At 44.3% G+C, this 14,100-nt stretch overlaps 1 protein-coding gene across 1 annotated transcript in view; it reads right to left on the reverse strand.

The window, feature by feature from the left end:
• ASB18 (ankyrin repeat and SOCS box containing 18) overlaps positions 1-5,400 on the reverse strand; it is a 51,027-nt gene extending 45,627 nt beyond the window's left edge. The window contains exon 1 of the mRNA XM_081841874.1: positions 5,148-5,400. Within this exon, the coding sequence (XP_081698000.1) occupies positions 5,148-5,379 (232 nt within the window). The 5' untranslated portion in view covers positions 5,380-5,400. The remainder of the gene's footprint in view (positions 1-5,147) is intronic.
• Between the last annotated feature and the right edge of the window lie 8,700 nt (positions 5,401-14,100).

The raw sequence follows: 14,100 nt of genomic DNA on the forward strand, positions 1-14,100 counted from the left end.
TGAAACAACTCCTGCAAACACACACACCTCACTTGCCTTATTTTTTAATCACCTTTATGGGGTTTTTTAAAGTTTCTATATTGGCAGATTACTTACTCTTGTACAACTCAAGGGTTTATGGTGCTGCTTCTAATCTTGCTTTGCATAAGAAAAAGGAAGATGACAAAAAGCAACAACATTTCCCCTTCCTCCTGCAACATGCATACCATTACCTACCATTGAAAACTTATTTTAAATGTTCTTTTCTTTGCAGGAAGTGCCCTCTTCCTCCCTATCACTGGAGGATTACATTTCTATTGGTTAGTTTTTGTAGAAAGAAAAAGGGAAATGGGCTAGCAAACCTCCCTTGTGGACAGCATACTGAGGGTCTGCAGCAGGACCAGGGTGGTGCGTCTAAGTGTAGGCCTCTTATTTTTAAAAACTGCCTGAGTAAGCCTTTGATAGAATAAAGCAAAGAACTTCACCTTATTTCTGCTATATTCCACACACACCCTTGGCTGCCCCCAATCAATCTGGATGATGTAATTTGCCTGATAAAATTATGTGTACTAATTATGCAAATGAGCTAGACTAAATTAGCATGCCCAGTCTGCATAATTTCTCATTCAAGCACAGAGGCATGCAGGGAGGGAGTGGGCAATGGAAGGTCACCTTTCTTGACTGCTTGGCCTGCAAAGAGACGGACTGTTTTCACTCCAGAGATTTTATGCTGCTAGAGGCTTCAAGGGGGAGGCTGCCTCTTTCCCCATCATTCAGAACACCTGCTATTCCTCTAACCCAAACATTCCCCTTTCTAGCACCCAATTAGTAGGACCATCAGGGCGTGGGAGAAGCTTGCTGTGAATATTCCACAGAATACTCTTGAAATGTCAGCATTAATATGTGTGTGTGTGTGTGTGTGTGTGTGTGTGTGTCTACACACACAAATTGTAACTTTGCTGCCCTGGACATCACATCACCATCCTGTCTGTACAGCTAGACTCCCATTTGGCTGGTGACACGTTTTGTAACATATGAAGAACTTAACACGTGGCATGAGAGCAGGCTGCAGGTTTCTCTGCCGAGGGTGACGTATTAACACTTCAAGGGTGACGGCAGATGTAACAATCCTAATATGGTGGAAGTCACAAACCACATATTCATTCCCTTAAAGCACATTCCAGAAACTGGAAACACAAACTGCCTCTCTCTTCATTCTAACTGTGGTGGAAGTGGCTTGAACACACATTTTCCTTGGTTTTCAATGCAGTAGATGTCTTTTTCAAACAAACCACTTACGCAATACTTAAAATATGATGTATTTTTCAGCACTACTAGTTGTGTATGCACATAATTCAGTTGGCAGCACTCCTTCATAACAGCCAAGCGCTTTCTAGGAGGAGAAATAGAATCAATCATGCCACCTTCATTTCTTTATCAGTTATTGAAAAGCAGGAATCAGACAGTTGGCATTCTGTTTTCAGGTCATAAAGTACCATCTGATAGCTTGCAGCCAAAATAACCTTTAGCAGGGGCTTGCAAAGGCCTTTGAGGTCCTGACAACCAGCTGATTGTTGGACCTTCAAAGCACCGTTTCATCTGATGCCATTGTGATGTCAACTGATTGACAGATGGGCAACCCTGCCTTCCTGTCCAATTTGACCAATTGCGGGGGAGTGGTAGGGGAGATAAAGATCTGGCGAGTGAGTTACTTTCCTCAATCCCATGCCCTAGTTGGTAAGTAGAAGCAGATAATATCATGCTGTAGCTCAGCCTAATGACTCAATTTTCTATATCTTTGGAAGTCAACTGGAGTAGAAGTGCAAATAATGCAAGATTCATTATAAACACATACATTGCTTGAGGATATCCTCTCTTCAAGGTAAAATTATCCTTTGTGTTCCTTGTTTGCTTATTGAACTGATAGCAGAACTATTTCAAACAATTTGCCTTAGGGTGATTCACTTTTCTCCTCCATCGAAATTTGTACTGTATTACTTCCAAACTCCCCTCTGTCAGGAATTAATTTTATTTAGGACATCCAAAGAATGGGTTGCAAAAGAAATGCATGAGAACAGGGAAGAATTGCCCTTCCACATGAAAAAAGTAAAGGAGGATGAACAAGATCTCACATTCCAGTAAATTTATAGCATATTTAATGAAGAGCTGAAATTCAGGAACTGGCAGCAGCTGCGCACAAAATGGCTGCCCCATGAAAGGTGCCCATTTAACACTGGCTTGTGTGTGTGTTTCCACCACACACAAACAACCTGAGCGCAGTATTTGACCTTTCTCAGTCAGAACTGGTTTGGATTTTTATCAAACAAAAGAATAAAACAACTGAACAAATTATCCAAATACCTCAAGTAGCAGCAAATGCCAATTGATTTAAACCACTTCCTAGCCCAGCTCAGTTGCATGCAGAGGCCTTGGGCTTGGTTGAGATGCATGCAGACACACACACAAGGAGAGCAATTAATGAAAATCTCAGATTTACACAGAAGTTGGCCAGCATTTGTCAGTCTAGAGTTTTATCAGTCTAGGGCTGGGGTTGGCAATGTGCGGCCCATGGGCTGGATCTGGCCCACGAAAACCGTTTCACCGGTCCATGAGCCACCCCCGAACCGAGTCGCCCACTCGGCAAGTCCCCTGTGTGCTGTGCTAAACTGGTGCAGCGTGGTGCAGGGACTCGCCGAGCAGTGCCGGAAACCGCGTCTGCGCATGCGCAGATACTGGAAATCACTTCTGCGCATGCCCAGTTGCCGAAAATCGCTTCTGCACAGGTGTGATTTCCGACGCCGTGGACATGCGCAGATGCGATTTCCGGCATCACGCTGCGCTGGCCCGGCCCATGGATGATCTCCGTGGGAGTGAACTGGCCCATGGCTGGTAAGCCTTGGGTTAACATACGGAGTGCTAACAGGTAGTTGTTAGTTCTGCCATCATCAAACGAAGGACATTAAATTATAGCTGAAATAAAAACAAACTGTGATCTGGCTTAGCATTATGTTTTAATCCAGGCTCATGGTGTATTTTCCAGAACAAAACATAAGTGGTAAGCCAAGAGCAAAACTTTGTTACAACACATGGCATTTTTGGAGAGACACAGACCCTGAGTCTAGGTCAAAATGTAGCAATAAGTGAGACCATGGCATTTCTCAACAGCGCTGGGGAGGGGCAAAGCACCCACTATCTCAGCAGCATTCAACAGCACTTTATGCTGTGTTCACATGAAATCATAGTTTATGATAAAGATGGTCAATACTAATACTAATACTAATACTAATACTAATACTAATATTAATAATATATTATTTATACCCCACCCATCTGGCCATGTCTCCCCAGCCACTCTGGGTGGCTTCCAACAAAATATTAAAAATACATTAAAACATCAGTCATTAAAAACTTTCCTAAACAGGGCTGCCTTCAGATGTCTTCTAAAAGTCAGATAGTTGTTTATTCTCTTGACATCTGATGGGAGGGCATTCCACCGAGAAGGCCCTCTGCCTGGTTCGGTGTAACTTTGCTTCTCGTAGGGAGGGAACCACCAGAAGGCCCTTGGCACTGAACAACTGGGTTAGAGACGCTCCTTCAGGTATATTGGGCTGAGGCCGTTTAGGGCCTTAAAGGTCAACACCAACACTTTGAATTGTGCCCAGAAACGTACTGGGAGCCAATGTAGGTCTTTCAGCACTGGTGTTATATAGTCTCAGCAGCCACTCCCAGTCACCGGTCTAGCTGCCACATTCTGGATTAACTGCAGTTTCTGAGTCACCTTCAAAGGTAGCCCCGTGTAGAACACATGGCAGTAGTCCAAGCGGGAGATAACCAGGGCATGTACCACTCTGGTGAGACAGTCTGCGGGCAGGGAGGGTCTCAGCCTGTGTACCAGATGGAGCTGGTAGACAGCTGCCCTGGACACAGAATTTACCTGCACCTCCATGGACAGCTGTGAGTCCAAAATGATCCAAAATGGTCCTTCAGAGGCACAGTTGCCCCATTCAGGACCAGGGAGTCCTTCACACCTGCCCGCCCCTGTCTCTCCAAAACAGTACTTCTGTCTTGTCAGGATTCAACCTCAATGTGATGTGTGAACCAGGTCACTGAGTAAACTAGGCTGAAAGACAAAGTGTTGGTTATTTGATTCCACTAGACTAAAATTTTGCCTTGGACTGTCACGATAATTCCTAGTTAGCCACTTGGTGTCTCAGATTGCTGTTCCTACAACAACCTAAAGACAGCCAAGCATTTGAAGGAGGCCCTAGTCTCCTTTTTTGCTGGCAGTTTCACTTCTTAAAACACAACAACCTGACTCAGATATGAATGTGCTTAGTCCTCAAGCATAAAAGGTTGCATTTCAGGTTAAAACCAAAGTATGGCTGTCAAGGCATATTCAGAGTGAAGGGTTTGAGACATGGAACGTTCCAATAGATACAAGTTTTAAGTTCCAGCAGCGCTGACTCCCACAAATCAGATGGGATCTGTCCCAATCTCTGTGCTGCTTTCTGCTGTCGAATCACAGGATCTGTGAGGCTGTTAAGTTTCAATGGTTATAGGAACTCCAAACTCTCATGCTAGTCAATGCTTCCTTCAGGAAAGTATTTTTCTCCCTCACTATTGTTTGGTACTACTGTTGCTCCTGGAAGCAAGAAACATCCAGGGCTTAATATGATAAAGGTTGTGAAACAATCTTTTAGTGGTGGCTTTATTATGCATTATTTCAGCTGTGCAGAGGGTTTGTTTTCTACCCCCCAATGGAAGTTGCATTCATGATGTGAGGAGGTGCATTTTATGTCCAGAGAACCTTGCAAGCTTTCCAGAAACTGGGAATGAAGCAGACATTGCCCTTTAATGTAGCTACTAGCACTTGTCTGCCTGCCTGCCTGTAAGAATAGACCACAGCCCCCATCATCCTAATATGCTACTTGCCAAAATTTCTGCGGAACCTAAAACTGCCTTCTCAAATTGAGCAAGATTATGTTCAGAAAGAAAAATGGCAATAATTATATACATAACTATTTTTTAGGTCAGAATTCAAGTGTTCTTGGTATAGTGACTATAGGATTGTCACTATACCAAGGGAACCATTTAACCTAGCACACGCTTTACTGTTGCTTCCTTAATTAAAATGAGTCAGTTTTTAAATGCACAAATGATCCAGTTACCTACTAACACCAGAGTGTGCAATTGAGCTGTTGGGGTCTTCATCCAGTCATCATTAGACAGCTCTATGGTGGCATCTGCATGCTTAACTTCATTGCAGAGTAAATCCATTACGACCTTTTTGTCCCCGGCTTCTAGTGCATTCTTTAATCTTATAACCAAATCTGAGTTGAGTGGATGATCAGGGATACAGTCAAAGGAGGACTGTCTAAGCACTTTGTGGACGGGAACCATTTTTTCGGGCAGCGTACGAAGCCAGCCTGCTGTAAATGAAAAGTGTTCCTTGCTCGGCTAAAAATAGAAAGAGCCTAGCTCCTCTTTCGCCAGTGGGATTAGTGGGGGGAGAGGGAGGTGTAATTGAAGTCATTGAAAAGGGGGTACTAATTGAAAAGAGCCAGAACTCAGTAACTGAGAAATACTGTAGAATATTTTCTCCAAAAGGAAACACAGAGAAATGCTGATAGCAGTGGACAGGTGCTCTTTTCCTAAACTGCTTCCTATCACTGAACCAAAACTGAGAGAACAGATCATTAGCAAACTTGGGAGGGAGCATTTTTGGGACCCAATTCTCCTGATGAAAGAACTGGCAAGTTTTGTTCAAGATGCTGTATGAGTTTTCTTTCAGGAGAAGTTTGAGATTAGCTTCAAAAGCTCTTGACTTGGCATTTCCCTTCAGGCCTTTCCTAAAAGCCACAGCTTTGCTCTTCAAACTTGTTGCCTTCTCTCTCTGCAGCCTTGCCACTGCAAATATGTCTAACACAATTCCCAAAACTACCCAGAAAGTTTGGCCCTAACGTTGCCTCACACACAGGTAGGGCTCGTTTTTGCAAGCGTGTGTTTCTTTCTTTTTTTACTTTTTAATACTTTTTATTAAAGATTTTCCTAGTTTACAAACGTACATGCACAAGTGAACCTACCCAAGTGATGCTGACACAACCCCCCCATGCACTAAGTAAAAGAACATAAGCTTTCCCACTCCACCCCCTCTCTCCTGTCCCCCCCCTCTTTTCTTCCCAACCCTATATACACCAACATCAACATCTCACAACAAATGGAACTGATCTGTAGAACACACAACCTGAAGAAAGAGAGACTGCATGCGCTTTTGTTAAGCAAGCATGTGTTTCTCAGGGCCAAAGGACAGGAGACGCAGGAGGACTGGGTCTGTGAACACCTTTCATTTTACTTCAAAGTGGCCTCAAGGGACCTGCTGATTTGATTGGTGAAGCTGTGTTGGGGAAAGGTTGTTAATCCCTTAGGGTTAATTTTTGCTTGGGAGCTGTGGAGAGCACTCTGGTATTTACCACATTCATTTATCAGCTTGGTTGCTGAATGGAGTTGATATAGAGCAGTCATTGTGGATTCCCTAGGATGCTTATTTGGATGTATGTGGAAGATTCCCTTCCTCCTCCTCCCGGGCTACAGCACAGAGGAAGAAACCTGCTCCTGTCCCCCCTGCCTTGTGCTGTGTCTCCAAGACCAAGTACAGCGTAGCACTGAGTAAGTTTCACTTGAAAGTCCCCCTGTACAAACAGCCTGGCTATGCAGTGATGGGAAGAGGGGAGAGCAGAGGCATCTGCTTGCCTTAATGGAGGAGATTAGAGGAGTCATGCAGAGGAATGGGAAGAAGGTCCTTGATACAGGACCCTCCCCCTTCAGATGGGAGACTTCACAGCTGCGAACATCCTGTGTGATGTCTAAGTGCAAAGTAACCTTCATCCACCCTCAGACAAGGAAGAGCTGTGACAAATGAATAATTTTGACGGGCTTCTGGTAAGGCTCATCCACACAACAGGAAACCACAGTTTTTGTCAAAAGGTTTAAAGCCCATTTTACAACACTGTTATTAAGGACACTTGCTTGGATGCAAACTAATTTTAGTCCCACCAACATAAATCTAAGCTGCCTAAATGGCTTGCAGCTTGGGCTGCTCTGGCACCAGAGTTCTTGACAGGCCTTCCAAGAGCCATGTTGTAACAGGAGGAAGATGCTTAGAAATCAGTGTGTTTAGCTTTGTTATACAGTGGTACCTTGGTTCTTGAACGGCTTAGTTGTCAAACAACTAAGAGTCCACTAGTGCCAAACTGTGTGTGAGCTTAATGGTTGTTTTTCATTTGACTTCCCATTTCTGCATGGTTTTGATAGCACATTGCACGGCTTACACTAGTTCTGGATCAAAATTGGACATGTTCCACTACTGTTTCTTTCAGTTGAATTGATTTTGAGTAATCAAGTCTGGCTGGTTTTATTAAGTTAATTTGATTCCTTTTGATAAATGGCTGAAAATGAACAAAATGAAACAAATTTACTTTGGCTTGCTTGGATAGCTAACCTTTCTCACATGTTGAAACCAGCAGTTTTACAAACAGCAGATGAAACACAATGCCTTTTACCACACCTTTTGTTCCTCAGGAGGTGTTAGCAGCCAGCAGCAGTTCTATTTAGCCTCTGGAAGCTCGTGTCCAGGATGTGTAGGCAGGGGTGTCTGTGAGGGCGCTTTGAGGGGGAGGCCTGGTGTACGCAGGACCAAGAGACATGGGCGTCAAGGACGCTGCTGCAGTGACCAGCAACAGCTGTGCCATGTTTGCCTTCCGGCCTGAGCACGTGCAAAACTACACCTGCAGCAAGTGCAAGAAGAAAAGGTACAGCAACGTGAGCAAGATGAGGAGTTTCTCAAAAGAGCAGAATGGACTGTCCTTGAACAGCGATGCAGGTGGGGTGCCCCTAGGAAGGAGGAAGGTCACCTATAGCAGAAGACAACCCCCTGGAGGAACGTGACACACAGAAGCAGGACTGTCAGGAGCAACAGACTCCTCTGGGCACCTCCCAGACTCCTCAAGGGCACAAAGGATGGGCGGGGGACAGGGGCATGGACGGATACAGCTCCTTGCCAAGGGTGCAAGGGAGCCTAGGTATGCCTCTGTGTTCAATACCTTGGGATGAAGGAATTGCAGATGACACCAAATGCAGATGAGACAAAACTGAGAGGGGTAGCTAGACAGAATCGGGATTCAAGATGACCTTAACAGATTAGAGAACTGGGTCCAAGCTAACAAAATGAATTTCAAGAGGGACAAATGTCAGGTTCTGCACTTAGGCAGGATGAACCAGATGCAGAAATATAAGATGGGGGACATCTGGATTGCCAGTAGTACATGTGAAAAGGATCTAGGGGTCTTGGTGGACCACAAGCAGCAAAAACAGCTAATGCTCTTCTAAGCTGCATCAAGTGTCCAGGTCAAGGGAAGTACCACTCTATTTTGTCTTGGTCAGACCAGTTCTGGGTGCCACAATTTAAGAAGGATATTGACAAGCTGGAACACGTGCAGAAGAGGGTGATTAAGACGATCAAGGGTTTCGAAAACAAGCCTTATGAGGAACAGTTGAAGGACCTGGGTATGTTTAGCCTGGAAAAGAGGGGACTGAGAGGAAATATAATAGCCATCTTTCCATATGTAAGACAGAGCAAGCTTGTTTTCTCATACTCTGGAGGGTAGGACCTGAGCCAATGGCTTCAAGTTACAAGAAAGGAGATTCCGACTAAACAGCAGGAATAACTTTCTAACAGTAGGAGATGTTTGCAAAGCCCGGAGTTTCTCTGTACCTTGACCTGAAACAATATAATGCTATGAAAACTCTGCCATAGGCCATTAATATTCTGCTCTGCTAAGTGTTCCCTCCTATTTATAGGCTTCTCTGGTGCGAAGAACACAAATCCACTGCTTTAAGCTGCATGTCTGCATTATAGCTACCCATGTTTGCTGAGCTGTGAGGGGGGTTTGCTGACAGTGGTGTGTGACGACATTTTTCATAGGGGAACAGTTAGGGCCAGAGGCGCCAGCTTGCAAGGGCTATGGGAAAGGGACATTGCACACAGGAGCACCCCGCCTCCAGGCAGAGGCTTCCCGGGCTTTAATGCTTTAATACTCTAATTTAATCAGAACATTTAGGGGACTAGCCTAGTCCCCCTAGTCCATTGACTGCACACCACTGGGTTTGCATTTGCAGTATTATTAGCTGCTTAAAATCAGCTTGTCAGTACCTCTTAAAGACACACATTTATTCAGCCAGGTTATTCTATGACATACGCATGAAATTCTAGAAGGATTTTCACACCTCAGTAGAAGGTTGGTTCCTGAAAGATTATTTTTTTTGAGTTTCCCATCCTCCTGGTTGCAACATCTATGCAACAGAACACCTGTACACCTCATGTTGCATAGGTTTTACACACTTTTCTTCCTTTCTTTACTACCACTAATAGGTAGGATTTACCTAATGAGTCTGTTGGCAGAAGCCGTGCACAAGGACTATGGCCGATACAATGAGGCTTTCCCCCTCTCCTCCCTCTACCCCCCCCCAAGGTGCTGGAGAGGTTGGGAGAAACCCCAGAAGAGTGTGCTGTGGAAGGAGAGGGGGGGTCACCCCATCTTGCAAGCTGCAAATATTCAACCCAGTGCGACACTTAATACCACCTAAGAATAATAAGAATGCCTCAAGTATGTATAGCAAGGGAGTTTGTACAGTGGAACCTCGGCTTACTTACCGTCCTCCTTACGAACGCTTCAGGTAACGAGCTCCGCTAACCCGGACGTAGATGCTCCTTGTTGTGAACTTTGCCCCGGGATGCGAGCAGAAGTCGCATGCTGGTGGCGCAGCGGCAGCGGGAGGTCCCATTAGTGAAAGCACACCTCGTGTTAAGAATGGTTTCGGGTTAAAAATGGACCTCCGGAATGAATTAAGTTCATAACCGGAGGTACCACTGTACATGGAAAATAGATAAAAATTCTGCTCCAAAGTAACAGAAAATCAATTCCATGAACAACTGAGCTTTGCAAGACATGTAAATGAATCTTTGTATTCTCCTTCTGCCAGTCATGGGGAGAAGCAGGGCAGATTGGAATGGTGTGCAGTCCCTCATTCTCCTCAGTTGCTGCCTCCTGCCTTTCAGGGCTTTGCCAGATTCTGTATTGGCAGCTAGAAGACAAGAACATTTAGAGACATGGCTATCTCAAAGTTCATATTGTCATACTACTAAATGCCACACTCCCTGCTTTGCATACTTGGGCAGAATTGTGGAATGCCCACAAGCCTTTTGATATATTTGTGTGTGTATGCCTGCGGGGTGGGGTGGGGGGGTGGGGTGGGGGAGAGAGAGAGAGAGAGAGAGAGAGAGAGAGAGAGAGAGAGAGAGCGCACACTACCTGGAAACAGGTATCAGGTGCAGAAAGCATGCCTCTTCTTTAACAAGTGATATCCCTTGGCACTGCCTGGCCCTTCCTCACCAGAGATCCTGAAGCTTTTTCCTTGGCAATGAAATGAGGTTGCAGGGGCTTAGATTATGTCCTAATGGGTTCAAAAAAGAAATTACTAGTGCTGCCTTTTCTGAAGTCCTCTTGCAAACATTTCAACTCGTCTGTCAGATTTCCCCTTCTGCCCAGATATCCCTATGAAGTTTTTGATACTCAGGCACTGACCTCAGGAGGAGAGCAGTACAAATATGATAGCATGCTGCCCATGGATGGAAGGCACCCTCTGCTGTGCTTGTGGGCCAGGAAGTCACCTTCCTTCCTTTAAAAATCAAGCAATTGGCTACAGAAAATGGAATCCAGAAAGAGGGTCATTCTGACTCAGAAGGGCCAGGGAGAGAGCATGCTGCTTTCTTTCATCTGAGAAATGCATAAAAAGAATCACCAGTGCTTGTTTGTTCTGTAGGAGAAAGAGCCCCCTGTTTGCAATGTGTCAGAAGAAAATACCTTTGCAGGAAATGGCACTTCCCTTATGAACTCTGGCAACATCTTATGTTTGTAGGGAAAGTGTAGCTGGGAATTAGCTGGAGCTGCATTTCCCCCTTTGACTGATGTGCTAAAATAGTTCTATTGGACAGCATGTGGCTGGTATGTGATGCCATCTTTAGAGAGCCCTCTTCCTCCCTCCCTCTAGACAGTGATCAGAGTGTTGTTGAAGCCCCCATTTCCCAATCCTGGGAGGTTTGTGTAATGTCACCTGCTCACTAGGAGGGGAGCTCAATCCAGTCGATGCCAAGTGCCAGAAACTTGCAAAGCCAATTCCAGAGAGGAGAGCTCTAAATGATTTGGGGTTTTAATACAGCCCGTTACCTCAAGTAATTTTTAATCACAGCAAGGAACGATCCCTTTTTATTTTTGAAAGAACAATAATGGCTTTGCGCCCTCAGAAAATAAAAGGGAGCTCAGCATAGCACAGTGATGATTTGCAAGGCTAGACAGACTCCATAAGGCTTTTTAAAATAGACTCCAATATTTCCAGTGCTTAAAGAGGAACAAGTATGTGATAGTTTTTGAAGTGCTGATTTTACAATAGACCCTAGCTGAGCACATTCTAATTTGCTACCAGAAGTTCCAAAGTACTAGTACTTTCAATAATGAGGCGAGAAACCCTAATATGAGAAGATTTCTGCATTGTGTCTAATGAAAAGCGAAAAAATGTGCTAATTTGTAAGTCCTGTTGTGGTGGTAGCCTTGGAGGCTTTTGAAACACCTTACTGACTTATGAAGGATTAAGGAAAAACTGACATTTGCTACTAGCAGAAAAGTCAATTATAAAATTTCCACCCTTTAGAAACTTCCTGATGCAGGATGGACGTTAATAGAACAGTCAGTTTCACTTTGTATTACAGAGTTTTGTATTTGCTTGAGAGAAAAGGCATATTCTGTTTTCTTAATGGGCATTTAAACAATGAGCAGCACTCAGGTGTGTGTGTGAATGGAATGCTGAGGTGTGCCATTAAAGATGCTTTGAGGCATGGAGGCGAAATGGAGATCTTTTGCTGCTCACAAAGAACCGCAGTTGGGAAGGAGGACAAGCCCTCGTGCTGGTTCTTGATGTGGGGCTTCTTAGTCTTATGTACAAGAGTTTACATTATTTTCAAAAAAAACAAACGTCCTACAACTGAATACATCTGCATAAAGAACTCGAAAAGGGCCTTGAAGCTCTGCAGGTAGCAATATGCCATTGTTCTCGGCCTGAAATATCCTGCAGCCCAAAGAATGGGACGTGCATTACAGCTTGTTTTCATCCCCATCAGAAGTAGTACACTTGAGGATGGGGAAAAATGACCACTGTTGTTATTATTATTATTATTATTATTATTATTATTATTATTATTATTTAAGCAGGTACTATATCATCAAGGCCAATATATCATTCTATATCATCCTGCCAACCTAGCAGTTCAAAAGCACGTCAAAGTGCAAGTAGATAAATAGGTACCGCTCCAGCGGGAAGGTAAACGGCGTTTCCGTGCGCTACTCTGCTTCGCCAGAGGTGGCTTAGTCATGCTGGCCACATGACCCGGAAGCTGTACGCTGGCTCCCTCAGCCAGTAGAGCGAGATGAGCGCTGCAACCCCAGAGTCGGCCACGACTGGACCTAATGGTCAGGGGTCCCTTTACCTTTACCTTATATCATCAAGGCAGCACCTTCTGCTGAATAAATGACAGGTTGAATTGTGCTACCCACCTCATCTGGTCTATAAAGCCTTGGGCCCAAGGTTTGCTTTTCAATCTGAGCTACTTGAGAAAATCTTTCCTGGGCCAAGCTGCTCTCACCATCCTTCTTCCTACTTCCTGTTGCTGAAATCTTGTTTTACAACCTTGGGTTATGCTTTCTGCCTTTGTCCCCAGCTGGATGAATGCTTGCTCCTTTTAGACCTAGAGCTTTGATCCTGTTGCCCCTTGGGATGCCATCCTCTAGCAAACCTCGACAGTTTGTAAGGTATAAATTTGTAAGGTAGATCTGTGGACTGGGGCCCCTTGATCTGCACATAGTAGCATCTGGTAGATGTTTGCAAAAATGGAACAAGATGGGCGGGGTATAAATAATAAGTTGTTGTTGTTATCATATCAAATCATTATTATGTAGATTAATTAATTAATTAAATTTCCTGCCCTTCACCCTAGGTGGATACAACAATTGAAACATTCCCCAAAATTGCAATCACAAATAATAGGATGAGTCCTGAAAATATACATTTCAAGTGTCAAAGTCTGGAAACTGTTTCGGGAGGGTGCCAGACACATCGCTGTGGGGAGGGACTTCCACAGCTCAGGGACTGGCACAGAGAAGGCCCTCTCCTGGGATACCACCATCCCATGCTTCTGAGGGTGATGGAATCACCAAGAAGGCCCCCTCTGCCAACCTTAGCACCAGAGAAGGTCTTTAGGGAAGGGGGCTGTTTTTCAGGTTTGGGGGCCCTGAGTCTTTTAGAGCTTTACACACTGACTTTGAATTGGTTCTGGAAACGAACTGGCAATCAAATGCTCATAACAGCATGGGGAGACTAATTGCTGAATCAGAGCAATAGGGGATAGTGGCAAAAATGTATAAAGCAGGTATAGTAGAAGTGACACAACTGTGTTGGATATTTCAGAGCTGTTTATAAAACCCATACCAAAAAAGGAATGGACTCCAGCTGCTTTTTCACAAGCACCCTTTCTCTAAACCTCTCTTCAAATAGTGCTAACGAAGAATGCTCAGTATGTGACTAGCCATATTCAAAGGCAATACTGGCTATGGGGATCACATCTGCTAAAAGGATTTGGGTCCAAAGTCCAATAATCTAGGGTTTGGCATTGCTCAGGGTTGTACTGCTGTAGGCATGCACTATGAAACTATGACTTCATGACATTTTCAGAGGTGTATAACTATCTTCTATTTTAATGCAATGCTTTCTTGAACCACATGAATCCCATCAGCTTAGGCGCATACTGTTGCTCCTCTGCAAATATGATTTAGTGTGTGCTTTGTTTATGGGCAACAAGGATTTGTGGTCCTATGTTTGGAAAGAGAATTCAAAGGTCAAATAGCATTGTTCTTTCTTCATTCATTCTCGGTACATGAAAGGCCTGCCTTGAGAGCATTGCTGAAGGGCAGTCGAGAAATGCTCTGACTAAAATACATTAAACTGTGCTATTTTATT

Source organism: Podarcis erhardii, assembly GCF_964252035.2.
Source record: "Podarcis erhardii genome assembly, chromosome: 1".
NCBI lineage: Eukaryota > Metazoa > Chordata > Lepidosauria > Squamata > Lacertidae > Podarcis > Podarcis erhardii.